Below are 21,715 nucleotides of genomic sequence, written 5' to 3'. Positions count from 1 at the left end.
ACAAAAGACTCTGTACCATTACAATCACATAATTCACTCTAGGTTGCTAAATGCATTAATACCTAATGACACAATCAGATTGATGGTGGGGAGAGATCTATTTTAATCCTGGCAGATTTAGTGCATCTGCCACTCCCTGGGGAAAGCTAGCAATGTGACAAAAAAGCAGAGGACACTGGTATCCGCAGGCTCTAAATTCAACCTTGCAAGTCCAAGTCTCCAGTATCTGGACACATTTTTCTTGCCTCCGTTTCTTATTGCACCACTAGGAAAGCCTCTGAGCAAGGTGAGCATCTCACAGCAAATGAGTCTAAATCAGAGGCCAGACCTTTACATCTGAGATGCCCAGGCAGAAGACAAATGGCTCCATGTCACAAGACAGCACAGGCAGTGCTGAGCAGATGGATATTACTGGCATGCCTTAATTCAAGAATTGAGAGCTGACTGCTTATGCAAAGGGAGCAGAGAAGCAAAAGGCCACTAAGAGTGTAAAAGGGTAATGCATGACCTAGATTTTCTTTCTGGAAAGATACCACTCCCTCACCAGTTCCATTTGACCATTTTGCTCCAGCCAGTGCTCCAGCTCAAAAAACTCATCTTCCTGCAGGCAACAATGCACACTGCCATGCTCCACAGCTTGTAGTTCCAGGACATTAAGCTCAAAGCCTAACCTGAAGAAGAAAGCCAATCTCTTCCTGCCACAGAACTGAGGAACTGAAATAGTAAATAGTTTAGCTTTCTTCTTGTACAAAACTTAACTATTATAAATTCAGCAGCTTTTCAAACAGAAGGTGATGCTGCAGTGAATTTCCAAGCAAACAGATATAGGAATTAGGCTAGTATGCTTCTCTTTCATGCAACAGTGGTGACATTTACGTCATCTGCCCTCTTTCAGAAAACACAATGGCAACAAACATCATAAGAATAATTTCATTTTTAACTTCCAACTTAACAAATCTGCAAATTGTTTCCCATGTACAAGATGTCCCTTCTAAGATGGCATTTCTGTTAGACTTCCTCAAAGTCTGTGCTTCACTACTTCAAAGCAAAACTGCAACTAAGCTACAGTGAAAAATACCACTCCTACTAGAGCAACATTCCTTAAAATACGAAATTTCAATGATCCACTCAGATGCATCAGAAAAAAAAAAAAACCAAAAAAAACAGCTATTTCAGTACTAGAGACTTATGCTCATACAGAGGCTGTACTATTAAGTATTTCAACAACTGTGAGAAACCTGCATCTCTGTGTTCATGAAAAAGACACAATCATTCCCACAGCAGAAAGTCAGAAAATTTCTGCATTAACAAGAGTTTGGAACATGGCTGTCCTAAGCTAGAGACCAATTTTCTCACAGAATTTTTAGAATTAAACAATAACAAACATAACTGAAATATCTGTTACTTAAGAGAAAGGGTCTTTTCTAAAAGTGCTACCAGATGAAATAGTCTTGTAGCATGCACACCATTTGGGTTATGCTACAAAAGGCCTTTAATAAATTAATTCTCACAGACATAACTTAATTCTGCACTTCTGTAGAGGTAAGAAAATGAACCTGTTTTTATTGTTGGTCCACATGCAATAGCTACACTACTTAAACTATTCTGCTCTATGTTTATATGAACATTATCAGCTTGTAAGCATTCTAAGGCTAATCAAGTCATTCATATAGTCCTCATAGTTCACATGGATGGAAAACATTAAAAAAAAAAAGAGACCACAGCAGTCTCTTTATTGCAGCTATAAAAGCAACAAACAGTTCAATGCACAGCACTAATAACTCCATGAAGTTTAAACTTGATCTTTTTGTTACGTGTCAAGAGATAAAGAAGAAAAAGTCCTACAATTTCCAAGCTGTAAATATTATATGTGATCATTAAACACATACTAAAGCTAATATTGTTAACTGTTTCAACTATATAGAGAGTTTATGAAATATTCTCAAGCGTTTCCCAAATTATTCTGAAGGTAATTTATTTCTCAAGCCCAGCAGGGTAGGCCATTAGAAGACACTGAAATGAAAGCTGAATTAGTTCAAAAACAAGTTTTGCTTTCTACAAGAATGCCAGACTACACTGAGTCTTTTTTCTTAAATGGATACACGAAACAATTACTTACACTACTGACATATAGGTTGTTACAAATCCTCAAAGAGAACTGCAATATTCTCTATCAAATCTTTTGGGTTTTACTTTTAAAGCAATTTATGACCATTGGAATTTTAGTTTTTATATGAATGACATTTTTCTGAACTGAAGATTATTACACATTTAATAACCTTGCACTTGCAGAAATAGATATTCAAGAAAAATGAGGTATCAACAACCCTGGTAACATTTATATCATATAGCTGGGAAAGTGCATTGAAAGTGAGTACTAAGGTATAGCCAAAAATAAGTGCTCAAATTAGTGAGACAAACTGTCCTCTGCATGTTCTGTCCATACCCAGTTTCATGACCTATAATTAGAACTGCCATCAAAAGCACTATTTTTCCTACCATGTTTTTAGCTCTCTTGAGCTCCCTGGTCTTGCTCTACGACCAACTACGAACACTTCTGTTTGCAAACATATCAAGGTCTTTTTAAGTACCCATGCAACTCTACTAGCACAGTTTCTCTTACAAATTTCAAAAGTTTGTCTCCAGACAAAGAAAACACAGAAACAGAAACAAAACAAAAACCCACACCATACTAAGAAAGCCCTTCAGATCTAAGAAGAAACAATGGAGAAACAGAGCTAATAAGCTGCTCGACCAGACATCCCTCATCAGTGGGGTAACCTTCCATTACCACGCTGAAAACTACTGATGGTAAATTAAATCAAAGCAGTCGCAGAAGATCTACCTAAGCATGTGACATTCATAATAATACTCAATCAGCTCTCAGTTTAAGTTTTTCTGATTTTTAAAAGAAAACTTGCACATTTTTAAGAACGCTTATACTTGTATTTACAAATACATGTATCATGATGTATTTTAAGACTTTCAAGGGGTTTTTTGCTTTGTTTGCTTTCTAGACACCAGAATTGCAAGTATTTTAAGGGTAATCTTTCTATCAAGGAATATCTGAGATAAAAAGAAACAGGTGTTTACCTTCTGTTTCCTCCAGACTTAAACAGGGAATGAAAGAAACTGAATCTCTAGAAGTATTCTCTATAAACTTTGAACTACAGTATTGTGTTAACAAATGCATCCTATTCCATTGTATGAGTTTCAGTGAAAAGCCAGCAGCAGCCACCTGTATCAGCCTGTTCCAAGAGAGATCTTCATGAACTGTTAAAAATCATACCAACACCATCATTCATTTTTGCAATTAGCCACCTGACTGAAGACATTTCCTCCCCAGTGTTATATTTCTCACGGATGATTTAATTAAAACAAGCAGTCTTTTAAACTCTTAGGTGGCTAAGAAGACAGAGCATCATCTTTCCTGATGCAGCATGTACAGCTTCTGAATGAAGATTGTTCTTCATTGCTTCTCCAGCCTTCTTTAGTAACTGGTTCCAGTACACATGCTCTATCATAACAGAGATAAGTATGACATAAATCACACTATTCTTATCTGATAATACTTAATGGTATTATCCAACAGTTGCCCTAGCTTTCCTGATAACACTGCTGTGCCATAAGCATAAATTATCCATGGTATACCATATGTCCCTTTCAGAGTCACTGAACAGAAGGATAAAGGTTCCCAACAAAGATTTGCACACTTCATTCCTAAAATAATAGCTTTATTTTTGGAACTGCCAAAGACATTTACTTGCAAAACAAACAACAACAACAACAACAACAACAAAATCCAAAAACCACCAACAACTATACCATTACTTTCTCTAAACTTCAGTCAAGTATGCAGATGAGATTTAAATATTCCCTTCCTATGTACATTGCAGTATACTGTCCAGGTATTAGAGGTAGATCACTGTTCCTACAGGGAGACGTGGAGAAACAAAGGAAAGAGCACCAACTGAAAGCATTTTAAAGGAAGTTTTGTCATAATTACAGTAAGATATTACATTTAGCATACAAGTACACTGTGATCCAAAATTAGCAAGTTAAGAAGTAATAAAACATTTTGCCCAAGAAGTTCATTTTCCCTTGGCAGTAAAGCCAGTGTTATAAAATAAGCCATGTAGAAATTTACTGGTCCACTGGAAGATCACTCATGAGAAAGAGTTGAGAAAAAGGACCCTTGTGTTCTACCAGGAAAAAAAAAAAGAAAAAAAGAACAGCAGCAAATCACTAGTCTCTCCAAGCCTACAGGCATGCTAACAGCATGCTGCATCTTGTTTTTCAAGCGTATCCTGGCATTTTGCAACTTCTTTCAATGACTGGAAAATGAATAATAAGTACAATCTGAACAGAAATGATACTGTATAAATGCTTGCTATTTTTTCAGCCTTGAGAAAGTATTAACAGGAACTTGACAATTAATGCATTGATAGGGTAATCAATATTTTCCCCCCTATAGACTCCTGCTTTGTGACATTACAGGATTGACTCTTCATGCGGAGCACGTGCAAGAAATAGAAGTGAGGTTCAACTCAGTCACTGCACGAAGCTAAAAGCTGTAGAATCAACTAACGAGTTAACCATGAAATAAGAGAACAAAAGCTTTAACTAAATACAGTCATTAGAACAAGGCTGCATTGTGATATCAAAGCAACTAAAAGAAGAAAAAAAGACGTTGGGCTCCATTCTTCATGGTACCAGCTGGCATTACTTCAGTTCATTTCAAAAAAGATCATTTGTCTCTTCTTAAAGTGTAAGACGTTGTACATCAATATCCAAATAGGCACACAATATTTTTACTGTGTAGTTAAAAACTATCTGCAACTGTGAAGATGGAAAAAAGTCTTGCTTCTCTATCAGAAAGCTTGTTTACATAAATAGAACATTATACTAATGCTCTATATAAGTTACAAAGCTATTAACTTGAAAGTCTAACAAGTTAATCACCCAATTTTGGAAGCTGATTCAGTACAAGAAACAGGTTTTGTAAGACAAACACTAAAATGCAGCTACTCAGCTGGCAAAAGCAAGATGCTAAAGAACATTCGTTGAAAAAAAATCACTAAACATTATGGCTATTTTGGACTCCACAGTCACATTCTTAATGCATCAATATAATGCATCAATAGTACTTCAAAGATATGTAGTCACATTCTCTATTAGCTTAGAAAAGTTGGACCACAAAAAAAAATTACACTAAACTTGCAAAAAGAGTGAGAGCACTAACTGGTTTTTTTTTTGCATAGGAAATATAGAAAAAGTGCTGTGACAGTTGTAAGAAAGAGTCATATTTAAGTTTCTAATCCAGAGACAATACAGCTTCTCCGTTATCACAAGTTATCTTAACCTAACTAAGCAAAATATTCCTCCTACCAGTATCACCTTCTGCACTTTCCACATACACAAGCTCATGTTTAGATATTGCACTGTCAGGCAGTATCTAAATGTTACTTCAGGCAAATATCAGGTAAGTAACAAACAGAATAAACACTCTGTCTTATTGTATGAGCAAAGAACTGACTTGTAATAATGAGAGATCTCAAGCAAAGCACTTGGTCACGATTGCTAGTCAGACACTTGACATGCAAAAAGGTAAGAGACAAAACATTAGACTCACACGCATGCATTAGTCAAAAACATACTACCACAGTACCCAAGTGACAGGTCAGAATAGTTTCACTCAGCAGTTCCAGATTCAAATTCATAACACCTGATTAGTTACAGCACCTCTTTGAGAAAGACATCTGCTACTCACTCAGGGGACACAGGGCTTTCCAGTGAACCTCACTATCTTTCAAAAAGCGGTTTTCAGTAATTTAAGCAGCTTTTAATTCAGCAATAACTCACTGATTCTCAGGAAACTAATTTTGACTGCATATTCTCTTGAAAAAGACCTAGAAATTTCTGCGAATAGAAATCTGAAGGCCTCTCTCTCTCCTGGCAGAGAGAAATTAGCACCAGGTGCCCTGACTGGCATAACCACTGAAAACAAATACAAGATGAAGTCCTTGAACTCCACCAGATTTTGGAACACCATCTGCCACTTAATCAGTTGCCACTCCTCCCTTGCCATCCAAGCAGACACACGCACTAACAAGTTTGGGTAATTTCAAGTGCAGTCTGCAGTGACAGAAACATACGCAGCTGAGACCAACAGGGTAGCTACCATGAACCTTCCAGAAAAACCTGTTATTCTGCATGATTATTTATGTTAAAGCCACAACACATGAGTTTCAATCACATTACTTACCTCAGCGTGGCTAAACAACAAAATCTACATCTAAGTTTCATGACCACGTTTTTTTCCCTCCTGTTGTTAGTGTTAAACCTTCTTATGCTTCACTGGAAACAGAGAATGACAGAACAGACTGCATATTCTAAAAACTGGGTAATCAGAAGACATTAAGTAGACAAAACAAGACTTCACCTTCTATCAATTGAAATCAGAATCTGTGATGATTCACAGAATTTGTTGCAAAACTGTTCTTCCAAGAAAAGAAATAATATACTAACACAATGTGTAAATCAAATTTAAGTTCCACTTCAGAATATGTAAAAATACTTTCAGAGAACTCACCAGAACCAGAAGCCGACAAACTTTGATGTCTGTTTTTTCCAGGAGTACCTATGATGTTCAGAATAGAAAGCAGAATTATGCTTCAAGTCAGTAAAGGAGAGAATTCCACTTTTGAATCTCTTTCTACATAACTTCCCCATGATCTAGGTAGTATTAGTTTCTGATTGCATGTTTGACAGAAAGATTTGATATGATACAAAGCTAAATTATTTGGAAAATGAATTCCTATCATGTCAAACATTTTTTTCTACTTCTATTATCACACTTCATTTAAGCCAGGTAGCACTGTTTGTTTATTTTATTATCTTAAACGAAAGAACAAAATGAACAGATAATGGAATAAAAAAGGCAACAATAAGATATGATTAGTATGGGTAATTACTTATCAAATAAAGCATCATAATTTTTTCCAGCTATATACTCCAGTTAGTTTATTTACATAACGCAGGTGCAAAATGTGCTACCTAATCAAGTTAAATATAAAAGAAAACAGTGAGAAGGTTAATCTACCATTACTGTATTGTTTTAGTTTTAGGTGAAAAATGAACTAAGAACCTCATTATTTTGAAGGATATCAATTTAAGGAAAACACTTTTTGCTAAGTTTAAGCACAAAAGTTACAAGCAGAAGTTTACAGAAGGCCTTTTTATAACACCTATCACATTCAGCTTTCTTCTTTCCCATAGTAGGCATGTCAAGATTTGTATCACAACTGTACTTGTCTCCCTCAACCTGAATCCTGTGAGAGCATCTTTGCACCCAAAGTGCAAAGTGAAAAATTTTTATAATTTAATTTGTCTAAGGAGTCAGATATATCCTTTGATCCGATCTGATTTAAAAAATGACTAATTCCAATTAAATACTGAAGATAAAGCAAATATCTGATACTGAAATACAAAGTTAAGTACATACTACTCTAAATAGTCAAAGCTGATCAGCAAGATCTCACAAGAATATTGCTGAAATTAAACAGAGAAACTTGGGAATGTCAGTCTGAGTTTTATGTTGTAAGTACATGATCTTATAAGCAGGCTACAGAACATAATTCAACTTGATATTACCAAGTGCTTCACGTCCTCATAGGACTTGCAAAAAGTCCTGTTTAAAGCAAGCAGTTTAAAGCAGGCAGTGTACTTGAAATACAGTGACTTTTACCTCCAGATAAACAAACATATACCAAGTATCTTGTAGAGCCAATCTCCAATACCATGAACTATACATTGGAAAGAACAGACTGACCGTCTCAATTGCTCAAGTTATAGGGCAAAGCTCCTCTTTTGCAAGATGGATAGATACAAGAATGTAATTGAAAATATAACTTTACCCAATAACTGATTGCCTCTAGCCTCACTGACTTTCCTTGCTGAGTGCAATGGCCCAGCTGATTTTGGTGTGCATTGGTTCAGGGAAGCACACCTGGCCTTGGCTCCTAGAAGAAGAGACTTAAATCAGGTTTAAAAGTACAGCTATGTCAGCAAATAAAGACGTATCTAACATCACATATTTACTATCCCAGATGCATGAGTCTACTCAAATAAATATAAAAAGAGGCATTTTCTAGAAAATTTAAGGCTGCATTTAAACTCAGCTTTGTTTTTACCAGAACCCACTACTGAAGCAATAAAATATAATTTTAATAAAGCTTATTAAAATAAAGGAGAAGAAAAAGTAAGGAAAGACTTCACCTCAACACTAACATAGTATTACTTAAGTCACTTAAGCAGTGGCAAACAAAACAGCTACAGGAAAGTTGGCTGAAAGGGACCTCCGGAGGCCAACTCGTCAGTTTCCCATCAGAGCAGAGCCACCACCAAGATGAACTTCGCTGGCCATGACCGGCTGAGTCCTGAAAACTTCCAGGAATGGAGATCCTATTGCTCTACTGGACAATGTGGTCCTGTACCACTTTTCCTCGTAATTCTTCCCAAAACGTGGGTCTCCCACTCCATAATTTGTGATTATTACTACATTATCTGGTACTACTGAGTTTAGTGTCATCATCCTTGTTCAAGTAATTGCAGATTGTTACAATACCTCCCCTTACTCTTCCTTTCACCTGACTAAGCAAGCCTCACTCCCTCAACCTCTCATCGCAAGTCATGTGCTCCAACACTGTCTTTCCAAGTCTGCTGTTTCCAAATAACCTTCTTGAAATGGGCAGGCCCCATAACAGAGCAGCCCAGATGGAGCTTCACAAATACCAAGGAGAGAGAACACCAACTTCTGGCCTTAACGCTCCTGGAGGTGCTCAAGGCACACTTCCAGCACCCAAATCACTGAAGTTGTTGAACAATGAATAACTGCATCTTGGGCCTGACAAAAAAAAAAAAAAAAAAAAAAAAAGCACTGACTTGTCAGGCAGTCATATAATTTTTGTTTGTTTCAGTGATTTACAGTTTCTGGCAATGTCTGCCTCTTATCACTGTTTACTATTTTAAAGCACGTCATTATAGCATGACATTTGGCAGGCTTAAAACTTAAGCCTAAAGCAGAAGCATTGTATTTAATTAGGTTTATCCAATTACAATAACCAGTTCACTACAAAGATGGTCAGAAGCAAGCTGATTATAACTAGGATTTACAGGACAGAGAGCACAAGCTTATTTATCTGCTCCCATTATGCCTTCAATTTTGGTCAGAGAATGAGTTGTCAGCTGCTGTTTGTGGCTTGAGTGGAAAAGCACTGATGGCTTATAGAGAAGTCCTGGCTCAAACAGGAACAGGAACCAAAACACTAATATAAAGTCAGAAAGCGCATTTTAACTAAATTTCCTTTATCACCAAGGGATGAAGCACAATTATATATCTTCATTAAAGCAGACCTCCACTTCCTCTTAGTCATCTAGGAGAATATCAAGAAAAAGAAGCATGGAGAGGTAAGCTGTTAGCACAGTTCTTTCCTTTGAATGATAAGACAACGCCATTCATTCAAGAAGAGGCATCATCTAGTAACATCTCATTCAAAGAGTTGCACCATTCTGTAAGGTCCTTTCTGTTCTGACAGGGGCAAATGTAATTTCAAGTCTGCATGAGGAAAAGCACAACCATATCCAGAGGATAAATTCAAAGTAGATCTACCCTACAGATCAGCAGCAGCTACAGAGTCTGTGCCTGAGCTTTGTGACAAAAAAGAAGGACACTAGAATAAAGTAAAACTTAAATAATGACACCCGCAACATAATGCATTTAGTCCCAATTACCATGCACAGCCTTATTGCTCTAGTAAGCCCTCATCACAGTGCAGACTGCCTCCTCATTTGCCTGAAATAACCTATCAATTACAACAACTCAAAGAATGTTTTAGCTTTCTTATGAAATCTTATGAAACTTGAAGCACTGATGTGATTCTACTTCCTTGCAGTACGCTACTGCTAAACATACATTGCTTCAGGTGGCAGCCAGGTGCAAAAGGTAAGGCACTACAACAGCAGTAGCTTTAGTTTCACTGTAGCTACAGATTCAGATACCTTTTGGAGTTGCTTTCAATGAGAGTAATCTAGGTCTTGGTACTGCTTTCAAAGAGACAGATCCAGAAGTTCCATTCTGGCAGGTTTTTGAAGGCCATTCTCCATTCTTGATGATGACTGTGGCACTTGTAGCTACAAGAGAGAATGATGGAGAATTTGGTCAAGAAAGTAGCTAGCTTGGAGAAAATTAAATCTTAAAGTAAAACCATTTCGTTATTCAAGTTAGAAGAAATAAAAGTTGGAATAAAAATACTATGAACTTTTTTGTTATTTTCTGTAGACTGATTAACTGTAACAGATTAGTCCCTGGATGTTGCAAACATACACTGGACATACAGCTTTGAACCTTGCACAGGAGGTATGTATATGCAAGAGAATACTGATAACAGTACATAAACAGAAGCCTTACCATATCATACAAAGAAAATGTGGAAGATGTTTCAGTTTGACTAAACCAAGAAAGATCATCAGTCTGAAGTCATCCTGGCCACAGAATTCATTGGTGTGTGTGTTTGTTTTTTAACAAATTAAAAAAAAAAAAAGAGAACTGCCTAAAGCAGCATCTTTCCCTTTTCCTTCTCATTTGAATAGAGAGATACATGCTGCCAAACAAGTTTTAAGAAAAGTTTCTGCAGTACACATTCATAAAAGTGATTTCCCCAATGGCAAAGGTCCTTAGATGTTGACCATCCAACACATATTTCTCTCACCAGAGGAGAGCTGTAGCCATATAGGGAAAAAACAAAACAAAACAGAAAAAAGAGCAGATAGACTCAATTTAAGAAAAGCAGTATATTTTCTGTCTCATGTAAAAAAATTACATTTCCAACAGAGCAGTTGCTGCATAAGATGTTTACCTCCATTTCATTGGGTCTTCAGAGAGGTTTGGTTTAGCGCCACAACAGAAAGTTTTAGCTGAAGAAAGAAAATTGAAATGTGGGGAGAGAATGACTTATTTTAGTTTTGCAGCAAAAAATATGAAAAGATGTCTGAACTAAATACTGATTGAAAATACTTCAGCTCAAACAGCAAAAAGTTACAGTGATAGTCAGCATTCTGAAACATTAAGAGTAAGAAGTTGACATCACACTTACCAGAGCATAAGCAAAAACTAAATCACTCTGGAATAGGTGCCATGCTGTTTTTTTTTGTTGGTTTGTTTTGTTTTGTTTTTTGTTTTGTTTTGTTTTTTGTTTATTTACTTCAACTACTCATTAGGGGAAGCAGGGGGAAGAGAGAATAATAAAAGGTGACTCATATAATAGCAAGTTTGCCTCAGATTAGTGCTTTATGAAGCTGATTTTAAGGTAACTAGAAGTACACATGTAATACTATTCATCAAAAGATCAAATGCAACCTTAAGATTATTTTCATGTTAATTTAAATACACTAGCATCATTCATCTAAAAGTTAAGTCTTTCCAAAAAATGCTTCTTGACCAGAAATCAGTACAATATTTACAACAATAATATTTATAATATTATTTTCTTTCCCTTCTAGGCACATGTGACAAAAGTTTTCTATTTTTTTGTTTTTAAAATAAAGGAGATAAATTTCCTCTGAAAGTACAAACACTAAACATCTGCAACAGAAATTTATGCATGAGAAACAATTTGCATAATACATCAACGCTGCAGTTGGTAGAATCTGACCCTGTTCAACAGCAGATGATTTAAGTTAACTTGTTCTAATGAAGTATGAGCTCTGAAGCAGTCCATTTTTTTCTGGGAGCTACTAAATTAAGAACTTTAGCTCAAAGTTCACTGCAGGCAGCTACCGCGTGCCCATAAACTGCTGTGCTACTTTCCAATTATTCACAAGCACACCATGGAAGCAACACTTTGGGGATAAGAGCACTCCTGGTGCAGGATCAGTAAGGCACCATTCACTACATTGGAAGCCGTGGAGTCAGACAACTGGATTGTGTGCAGAAGAAAAAGGCAGACTTGCCTTTTTCTGTGAGTAGATACTGCAGTCTTGATGAGATACCAACAAGTTTTAAAATGGTCTCATCAAATCTAAGAGCTAAACGTTTCAACACAACTCAATAAGTGCTCTTTTTTCAGTCAAATATTGACCGTATAGAAATGTAATTCAAAGTAAATTGCTAGAAAAAACTTTTAACCTCTAAAACACAACTTCTTTATATGCAATTATTTTAATGCAAGTCAAGTTTCTTCTCTTAACCTGAGAGTTTAAATGTTTCAGTGTGTTCAAAATACTAGGATTTTCAGGTCATGATTGAAATTGCAGAAGCTTGTTAAAAATTCATGGTTTTGATGCTCAAACTGATATGCATGCAAAGTATGTTTTTAATATCAATAGCATTTCAAATTTCATTATTTCCAAATTTCTCAGATTGCAAGAGTCCTTCTAGAGAAAAGAATTACAAAAATCAAATGACCATTAGACAGAAGAGTAATGCTGCTGAAATGATCAGTCCAACAATATCTCATAACAAAGGGCTGAGCTGACACAGCAGGAGGGACACTTTGTTTTATAAGTTTTTTTCCCCACCAAGATGAACACCTTAAACAAAACAAGCAAAATGGCTTTGTAAATTTAATGCAGTTGAGAGGACGACAGTAGTTCATTACAGATTTCCTGACATTCACAGCACAAGACTATATTCCTGATTTTGTCAGGACACACAAATCTAATAAAAGCACTTAAATAAAGACTTTTTCCTGACATTACTGCATAGAAGACTAACTGAAAGATGAGGAGAAAAAAGGAATAGCAATGAACATAAAACAGAGGAAAAAAGTAAACTTACTTTTTCTCTACAATTTGAAGTCATATATTACACCATATTAATGTGTAATCATATATAGCCCAAATTCATTATACACAAAAACAGATTATCAGACTGAAATAATTCTTATGAAGCTTAGCAATTTAACCAATGAAAATCACCTCACTGAAAAATCATCAAATCAAAACATTTCATACATTCACCATAATCAAGTTACGAGCTTTAAAGAAGAAATAAAAAGAAATACAACCTACTTCTTTTCCCAGTAAACGAGGTTAACAAAGGAATAATACAAAAGCTGTAAGATCCCACTATCAGCAGTGTCAATAAGGTAATATCACAGTGGCTTCCTGAATCAGTTGGTGGCGTTAGTGTAGAATTGATGAAAATATCAGGAGAAAAATTAGTTTCTGTGCAACTGCGGAGTCCTCCTGGTATAGTCATTTAAAAAGGATCAGAGCAAGCTTGAAGTCAAAGCCAGACTGCAGCCATGTTCAACCTCTCATTTTCCTCTTGCTTGCTCTTTGTGAATCGGAGTGGAAAAAACTGTAAGCTTTGAGGCAGTGGACAAAACAGATTAAAGCAGCTAGCAAATCATTCTAAATAAGGAGTCCTCATTTGGATACTTAATCTGCATACATTTCTTTGTTATGAAGCAATGACCCTCTCCTTTGTTACATGTGGAGTAAAAGGAAGAAAGACAAAGCTGCTTGGGAATTCCAGATACAGTTCTAAAACTGAACAGCAAAAGTCAACATGGCTGTCAGGGCAACAGAACCAGCCTGATTACAGAGAAACATGCAGTGCATATTTTATTACGCATACTCTTATTCCTTTGAGGAATATGCTAGTTTTTCATTTTTAATGAAGACACTACAGGAAATAAAAAAAGAACAAGAGAAAATTTAGCTATTATATATGCATGCGCATATTTAAAGCAAAGTTGTATGTTAAAACATGGTTGTTTGTTGTTGGTTTTTTTTGTTTTGCCTTTTTTTTTTTTTTTCTCCAGTCCATCGAAGGCAGATTTCAAAAAGAAGGCTGGTACAAAGCAAATGCCTTTGCCTAGTCTCGCAGATGAAATAAACAATGCAATTGTAGCAGCACATTTGAATGTACTCATTTGAATATGCACAGCTGGAGACACTGATACATCTGACAAAGTTAGCTGAGAGTTAATTTCTTCACATTTTTACCCCTATAACTACCACAACAACTGGTTCAAATCCTGGGTAGAGCTTCAAATTTAAGTTCATTAAGAGGCTTTCTCCTCTGTTTTGACCAGGATGGACTTGCTTCAGGCCACACAGCAGTGCTTAGTTACAATAGAAATCATACATTACATTCAATGTTGCACCTGCTAAAAGCATTTTTGCCTATCTGTTCATGATCTCATCTTCACATTTTGTCCTAGAACACTAAAAGCTGACATGATCTAGTTCAACACAAGTGTTTAGTATAAGAAGAAAAAAAAAAAATCAAACATACTATTTCAAATATTGTGACAAAAAATTCAGAGTTCACACTTATTTCTTACTAAACTTATCAATTTCTACTCAAGAACACCCATTGTTTTCATTACGTTTCTTGACAAAAGAGGAGCTGTACTGAAATCTCTATTCAACAAATCAAAATCCAAAGCTCAAAATTCCTTCACATGGTATGTTTGCAGAAGGAAAGTCTTTAGCTAAGAGGCAAAGAGTAAGATCTAAAACTAATAAGAAGTAAGACGAGAATTCATGCAGGATTCCTTTTAAGGGGACTTTTCTAAACAGATGTTGTCAGATATTAGTTTAAATTACTTACAATTACTACTGGAAAGACTCCTCTCACTTGGAGTGCTGCTGAGTGACGAGATACTAGGTGTTCTTTCCAGCACTGATCTTTTGACAGGCACTTTGGATTTGGAGAGTAGTTTAGCAGAGCTAGCCCGGGAAGCTGGAGAATTTTTCACAGAAGCATACTTCTCTCTCGGCGAAGATCCCAGACCTGTCACATCACAGAGGGAAGGATAAAGGGAGGTAAAAAGTGAAAAGAACAAAATTAGAAAAAAAACTTAAAACAATTACTTCTTCTACATGTATGCCTACAAATAAATATTTGCACATATTAGAAATATACATATAAAGACAATTATCTCATATTTACATGGTAAGTAAACGTATTTAGTTTTTAAGCTCCCCTTGACACAAATGCTGGAAACCAGCAAAACAGTTCTGAGTACCCCAAAATCCTCTTTTTACCTTCATACTGACCTGAGACTTAAGTCAAGAGTCGGTCTTTTTAAGACTGGCTTTCAAGGCAGACATTTGCATGCACATAAAAGCTTACTACTTGCATTCCACTACCTCTGTGTATTATGGTTAGCTGTGCTGGCAATTCCATGAAAATATTAACCTTGCCTCAAGATGACCTAAGACAGATTCATTTCTTCCCACTCCCAAACACATACTGTTGGTTTTTTTTGTTTGTTTGTTTCCCCATTTCATGGAATACTATATAAGATAGTCTGCTTTTGAGGACAAACAACACAAAAGTATTAAACTGTGCTCATTTCACGTAAGTATACCTTAAAACTGACTACTTCTACAAAACTAGTTAAACAGTACATCTTGGAACCAAGTTCAATGGTCAACTAGTGCAAACATTTTTGCATTAACTACTGCCCTAATTTGAGCTCACTGAATACAAATGCCCAGTATCTAGGTTAATCAAGCTATTTAGAAATGGGAAGTGAGCAATCTTCAGACAGGAGCTTCCTCTCATACTGCTAAAATTGCGGTTGCTTTGTTAGTAAGAACATTTCAGATTAGTTAATTAACTTTCAGTTTATTCCTCAGAAGTGTGCATCTAGACCAAAAATACAACAGTCTAGGAGAAGTTATGTATACACAGACTTGTCTTGCACATAGTGAGCTGACTATTATCAGCTCTGAAGTAAAATTTAGATGTCAAGATCTTTCTTTATATGGTCTCCAAATAATGATGGAAAAGACTCATTATTTTTGTAGAGAAATCAAAACAAAGAGAGAAGGAAGATAGATTTAGGTATTTTCAAGTATACAAATTACCTAAATTCCTGACTTTATTGCTTTTTTAAAGTCTCATAGACCAAGTTTATCTTGCTCAGAAATAGATGAATTTTACTTTCATCAGTTTTTCCATTTGAGTATAATAACCCTTCCTTTTATTCTTGCCAATAGTTACATTTTTGCCACGCTGAAGCTATGCAAGAGAGTTGAAATATGAGAAAAACAGCAAATAATTCCACCTTATTCAATATCAGTTTTGCAACATAATCCCCCTTCCTGAATACCAGTGATCAAGAAACCAACAATTTGCACAAGTCCAAGAAAGCACGACATTAAGGAATTACATGAAGATTTAGGCAACAGAAACATGTTTGCATTTCAACAGTAGGTGGTGCAAGAGGATTAAATAACATGCCTAAAATCCTCTATCAAGTACACAAAAATCTGAAGAGTGTGAGTAAAGGAAGATAGATCCACGCTACTTCCTGCAGTTTCAATCAGTTCAGTAATAATACAGAAAACCTGCCTACTAAAGATGCTAGATATACTAAGATATACTAAAGATGCACTCAGATATGATTTGATACCAGTCACTGAATATGACACATGAGCTTCCCTTAGTCATTAAACATGCTTAAATGTCAGACCTCCTTTAAGATCTGCACTTTTACTGATGCTACACATGGTTTTCATCCAGCCTGGTATTAAATCAGAGACAAAAACAGAATTCCCTTTATTTTATTGCAATGGACATCTGGACATATCCAGTTCATCAAAGAGCATCCAGCCTATTTTGTGCTATGAGAACACTGTTAAGTCTCACATAAGCTGAGCCTCATTCACAGAAGTCACTTCAAACAGGCACTCTAGGCAAAAACCTCTAAACTCGTCTGATAAAACAGATAAATGAATAATCAGCACTGATTCTGGATTTCACAGAACAAATCTGTTCTAAACTAGCTTTCTAAAACTTTGCATGTAAACAAGCTTATTTCATTAATGGATCAACATACTAGAAAACTAGTTAATCCATGCCAGTCAAAAATTCCTTTTCTAAATGGCCTCTCAGCAAAACAAGGTAAAAACTAAACTACACAACCAATCCCTCCTAATCACTGCGTATTCTAAAACAAAACAGAAGGCTGCTGTACAAACACTGCAGGTTAAGTTTGTATGACTTCATATGTTAAAGTTTACATTTCAAAAGGCAGATTTTGGAACAAATATTGCTGATAAGGTACATTCTGTTGTTTGCTGTTGTGCCAGGTTCCAAGTTCATCCACTTCAAAAGATACAGGAAAGAAATCCTGTTTTCTTCGGTCATTTTCAAGAGGGATGGAGGCAAGCATGTGAAAATACACATATGTAATTTCCAGCCAGCTTGGTTTCCTCACTGAAACTGGAATGAAGCAATTCACTAAATCAGCAGTGGAAAAAAAAAAGCTCTTTCAGTGGGCTCTAGGACATCAAGTTTCAGAGCAGAGTAAAACAGATAATTTTTGTTTTTTACTTGGTTTCTGCTGCTTGGTGCTTTCCCTCTAGGGCTTTCATTAAAATAATTACAATGTACAAATAATATTTTTCGAGAGCCCTCCTTGAAGAATTTTAGTCATGACAAGACTTAAACAGTAACTCTTGGTGTTATTTCAAGAAATAACAATGATTCTATAAAGTACTTTGAAAAGTACCATTCCCTAACCAGAATTAAAAGAAAAGGTTTTGAAGATGAAGATGGGAATATATAGTATACAAACAAAAGTACTAAAAACATGCAAACAAGCACAATATTTAGTGATCTATTATTATAACGACAACAAGCAATAGCATCAAAGTAGCTGGCTTTCATTTATTTGATCTAGTCACTGAAGTAGAAATATCACATTCCTCTACAGTGAAGTAAAAAGCTGGCAGTTCTTCAGAAAAAAAAAAAAATCTGTATGCAACAACTGTGTTACAGCAGGGATGTTAAAGTATCTCTAGTATTGGTATGGAAATAAGCAAGGAACATGGGTCATTTTTCAAGTAGTTCTGATTTCATGTCCTCACTCAAATAAGTATCCCCTCACACAAATTCTGCATAGGTGAGTTATTGTTCAGAATAACTTAAGGTTGGAGCCCAGAAAAACTCCTATTAGGAAAATAAACATATGCCAGTAGTGGCTAACTTGAAACAGCACTGACAACAGGCAGATTTTAAGGTTAAACACGTATTCATCAGTTTGGAGATTTCAGATCCAAAGTTTCAAACCCTATCAACACATTTCACATCTAGAACTGAGCACAGAGCAAGTGGAGCTATACAATACTTGGAAATTAAAGATCAGAAACCTTTCCTAAACAGACACTTAGGGCAGACTTAAGTGCACAACAGGTCTTTGAAAAAAAAAAAAAAAAATCTTTCTTTTCATTGTTGCTTTTGTTTTTTTATTGTAATGATTGCTGGTCTGGGGCTTTCATCATCATATTTCCTGAGCACATAAAATTTTAGACTTCTCATTCCTTTCTGACTTTTCTTCTGCAAGTGTAAACTTCCAGAGTGTGCTAAGTGTTTCAGCTTGTAAAAATAATTTTATGCACCACAAAAAAAGCCAAATCTAAGTGTACAGAACAAGTATTTTTGTAAAGCAAGGAGACAAATGTTCAAAAGAACACTTTGGTGTCTGCTGAAAGGAGTAAGTACATCATGCAAAGACAAACTCAACTTTGCTACTGTTTCTAGCACACTATTTTTTCCAGAGATCTGAGTGCTTCTGGTTGTTGCTTTAAATGCTGCACAGTAGCAAAAGTACTAATAAATTTCTAATGGTTACGAGCTTTATCAGCCATTCAGCAATATAAGTTGTGGCATTACACACAAGTCAGAGTTACTCTGAGGAATAAAGAGTGTTTGTAGTACTGTCTCTCCCTTTAAAAGCCTCAAACTACTACCAAAACTGCCAAAGAAAAGGTGTTATTTATTTTTCTAGTAATATTGTAGCTGCTAAACATAAACACAGGCTAAGATAGCAACTGTGAGATTACTGATGAGACTTCAGATATTTACATTGGAGAGATTTGTTTAGGGGACTACAACTGATCATAGAACAGTTTAGATAAAAAGCAAGATTTAATTCTCTGTCTGATATAGGTTCCCACAACATTACTCTATTCACCTGTGATCATTAGGAATGTGCTCCTCTTTGGCACAGATATCAATGAACCAGCAGCACTTCTGTGCCCCCAACACAACAAGACTGCTAGCAATCATCTGGGTAGATATTCACATGTTCCTCCCTTTGCAGTCCAATATTCTCAGAGTAAGATTGGAAAAAAGAGATCAGTGCTATAATGCACTTTGTTATTGCTAACTGTTGACACAACCAATTCTTTTCATTCTCTCAACCGTCTTGCAATTTCAGTACTGTTTGCCATCCAGCTATCTGCCTCAATTTTATGTTTTGCTTTTGTAGACTGAACTGGAACAGACCCATGAATAACCACAGCTTTATGGCTGCCTGGTTATGTCCTACAACCAAAGGCAAACCCAGTCTTCAAACAGCAGCCCATTTTATGCCATCTTCCAGGTGCAATTGCTACGGTGGTAAGACTTGCCCATTCCAACACTGCCAGGAGACTGTTATACACTGTTTGCATCCTAATTTAAATAAGAAGTTCCAACTAGTAGCTTTAACATAGCTTCATCAATGAAAGTTTCATCTATTTAGTACTAGTGCTAGTACTACTTGCACAGGGAAGAGTCACAGTAACGTAATATGAAGAAAGAGGCAAAAGAAAACCACCAACTACACCCAATTACATTTGTCACCATTTTCTAGATCCCTGGATCACACGCCCCTTTCATGTTGCGCATTAAGAATTTGTTGAGAGTTTATACCTTTTATATCCATATTATCACTACATACTTTAAGTTTTCTTTATCATGTAGGAATTATGTACTCCATGCTTTGCATGAAAAGAAAGCTCACTGCAGCAAAATATAATTTTTTTTATTTTTATTTTTTGCTCAGAAAGACAAGGATTTCTGTTTCTCTCCTCCTGTATACCCCACATAAGGAGAATTCAAAACTAAACAGTAAAGGTGAAAAATTATTTGAAGATTCTCAGCATGTCCTTGCAAGTAAATGACTAGGTACAAAGAAATTCCCCTGCAGGGAACTGGTGGGCACATCACTCCTAAAGGAGAATATACTTATACCTACATACACACTTCTGACAGCATTCACATGTGAATTGGTAGTATCAGTCTCTTCAGGTATGACTGTGCTTCTTGCTTCAGATATACTTAACTGAAATCCCAGTACAGCTAGTAACAAGTTATGTGTAAAAAGTCTGGGAACTTCTATGGAAACTGAAGTCCCTACGGATGGCACTGATGGCATTGGAAAGAAGCTGAAAGTTAACAGATACATAACATGTTCAACATCATACTGGAAATACTATGGTCTTTGGAATAAATACCATTTAAGTTTACACTCAAACCTGGCCACCACCACCACCTCCTCCTCTGTTTTTTCCTCTGACTCCAAAAAACTCAAAACACTACCTTTAAGAATATCAAGTCAGAGATAAATCTATCAACTTGCTTTTAAGTTATTCACTGTAAAAGATCTCATACTACTTCACAGTCAAAATAACTCGCAGCTTCTACTCATTTCTCATAACCCATTTGACTTATAAAACTTTGTTTTTTAAATGCTGAACTATACATACATAATGCTTACAAAACATTAATAACTACTGCATGATAAGACCGCTCCTTGTTAAGGAAATTAAACAAAAGAAAATAGGCGCAAAATTATAGCAAGATTTTCTACTAGTGTATGCAGCCAAAACTAAAAGCAAATTCATTGTGTCTAATTCATATTAGATCATTTTATGGCTCTTTTCTGGCTTCAAAATGTAATTCAACCCTTCTGTACCTGAATGACTGCATCTCTCTCTCATTAATAGACAACATTTCTCTTGAAGACCAGGTACCTCCTTCCCTAGATATAGCTTGTAGAAAAGCAAGCTCAAAGAAAAGGAACAAGTAGAACAGCTTAGAGGAGTCACCTGCTTAGTTGGTCAAAATCACAAGGCAAGTCATGTCAGCTATGAACCTACTTGAGGCAAACTTGAGTTTCTTTCTATGGACATCTGGCAGCAGTGTCCTTTCAGTAGGGAGCATTCTCCAAGTTCCCGTTTGTTAGGGGGTTCTGTCTGGATAACACTGAGGACAGACTGAAGCAAGTTCTGTGTCATACTATGGACACATCTACCCTCACAGAAACCCATGTATTAATTTCCTCCTTCCCACACTTCCAATGAGAGATATGAGAGTTTTAAGTTCATTTAACATAGACTTTAATTAGTCTAATGAAACACTGCACATGTATTAAAGAAAGAAGGAACCAATTATAATGAAGTCATGAGTGTAAGGACAAATGATGACCTTGAACCAGTTATTCTATGAAAAACCTGCTTTGAAGATCCATAAAAGAGGCTGGGTCTTCAGAGGGAGACAAGGGAAAGCACATGAAAAGAGTGGCTGAAATTAAATTTTAAACCTTATTTGCAGACTCTGGTGCATTTCAGATTTGTTCACGAGGAAGTATATGGATATCTTTACAGGTTAACTCCCCCAGTCCAGCTTTTTGATAAAGACCTAGGAGTTTCAGGCCAGGGAATCTGGAAGTTGTGTTCGCTTTTTGAAATATTTTGTTTCCTCTTGGCAGCACATCAATACAAATTTGGAGAGTCAGATGGTAGATAGGAGGAATGATAAAAGCTGAAAAGTGATTTGCAGTTACTGTGTTTGGTTGATCTTCTGGTTCAGTGTCAGCACAGAAACTTAAGACTGTGGGAATGCTTATTGAAATGAAGTTGTTTT

General features: G+C 36.0%; 1 protein-coding gene across 4 annotated transcripts in view; it reads right to left on the bottom strand.

Moving 5' to 3' along the window:
• Nucleotides 1-21,715, bottom strand: part of MTUS1 (microtubule associated scaffold protein 1) — a 112,009-nt gene that overhangs the window by 53,392 nt on the left and 36,902 nt on the right. For 3 of the 4 annotated variants that reach the window (XM_085223056.1, XM_085223055.1, XM_085223057.1), the window contains exons 4-7: nt 14,621-14,803; nt 10,060-10,191; nt 7,917-8,021; nt 6,593-6,640 (exon numbers count right to left, since the gene is read on the bottom strand). In XM_085223056.1, coding sequence (XP_085079182.1) covers nt 6,593-6,640; nt 7,917-8,021; nt 10,060-10,191; nt 14,621-14,803 — 468 coding nt within the window. The remainder of the gene's footprint in view (nt 1-6,592; nt 6,641-7,916; nt 8,022-10,059; nt 10,192-14,620; nt 14,804-21,715) is intronic. The other variant, XM_085223058.1, reaches the window with a different exon arrangement.

Source organism: Meleagris gallopavo, chromosome 4 (genome assembly GCF_905368555.1).
Source record: "Meleagris gallopavo chromosome 4, MGAL_WU_HG_1.1, whole genome shotgun sequence".
NCBI lineage: Eukaryota > Metazoa > Chordata > Aves > Galliformes > Phasianidae > Meleagris > Meleagris gallopavo.
This window is presented reverse-complemented; position numbering and strand designations above follow the sequence as displayed.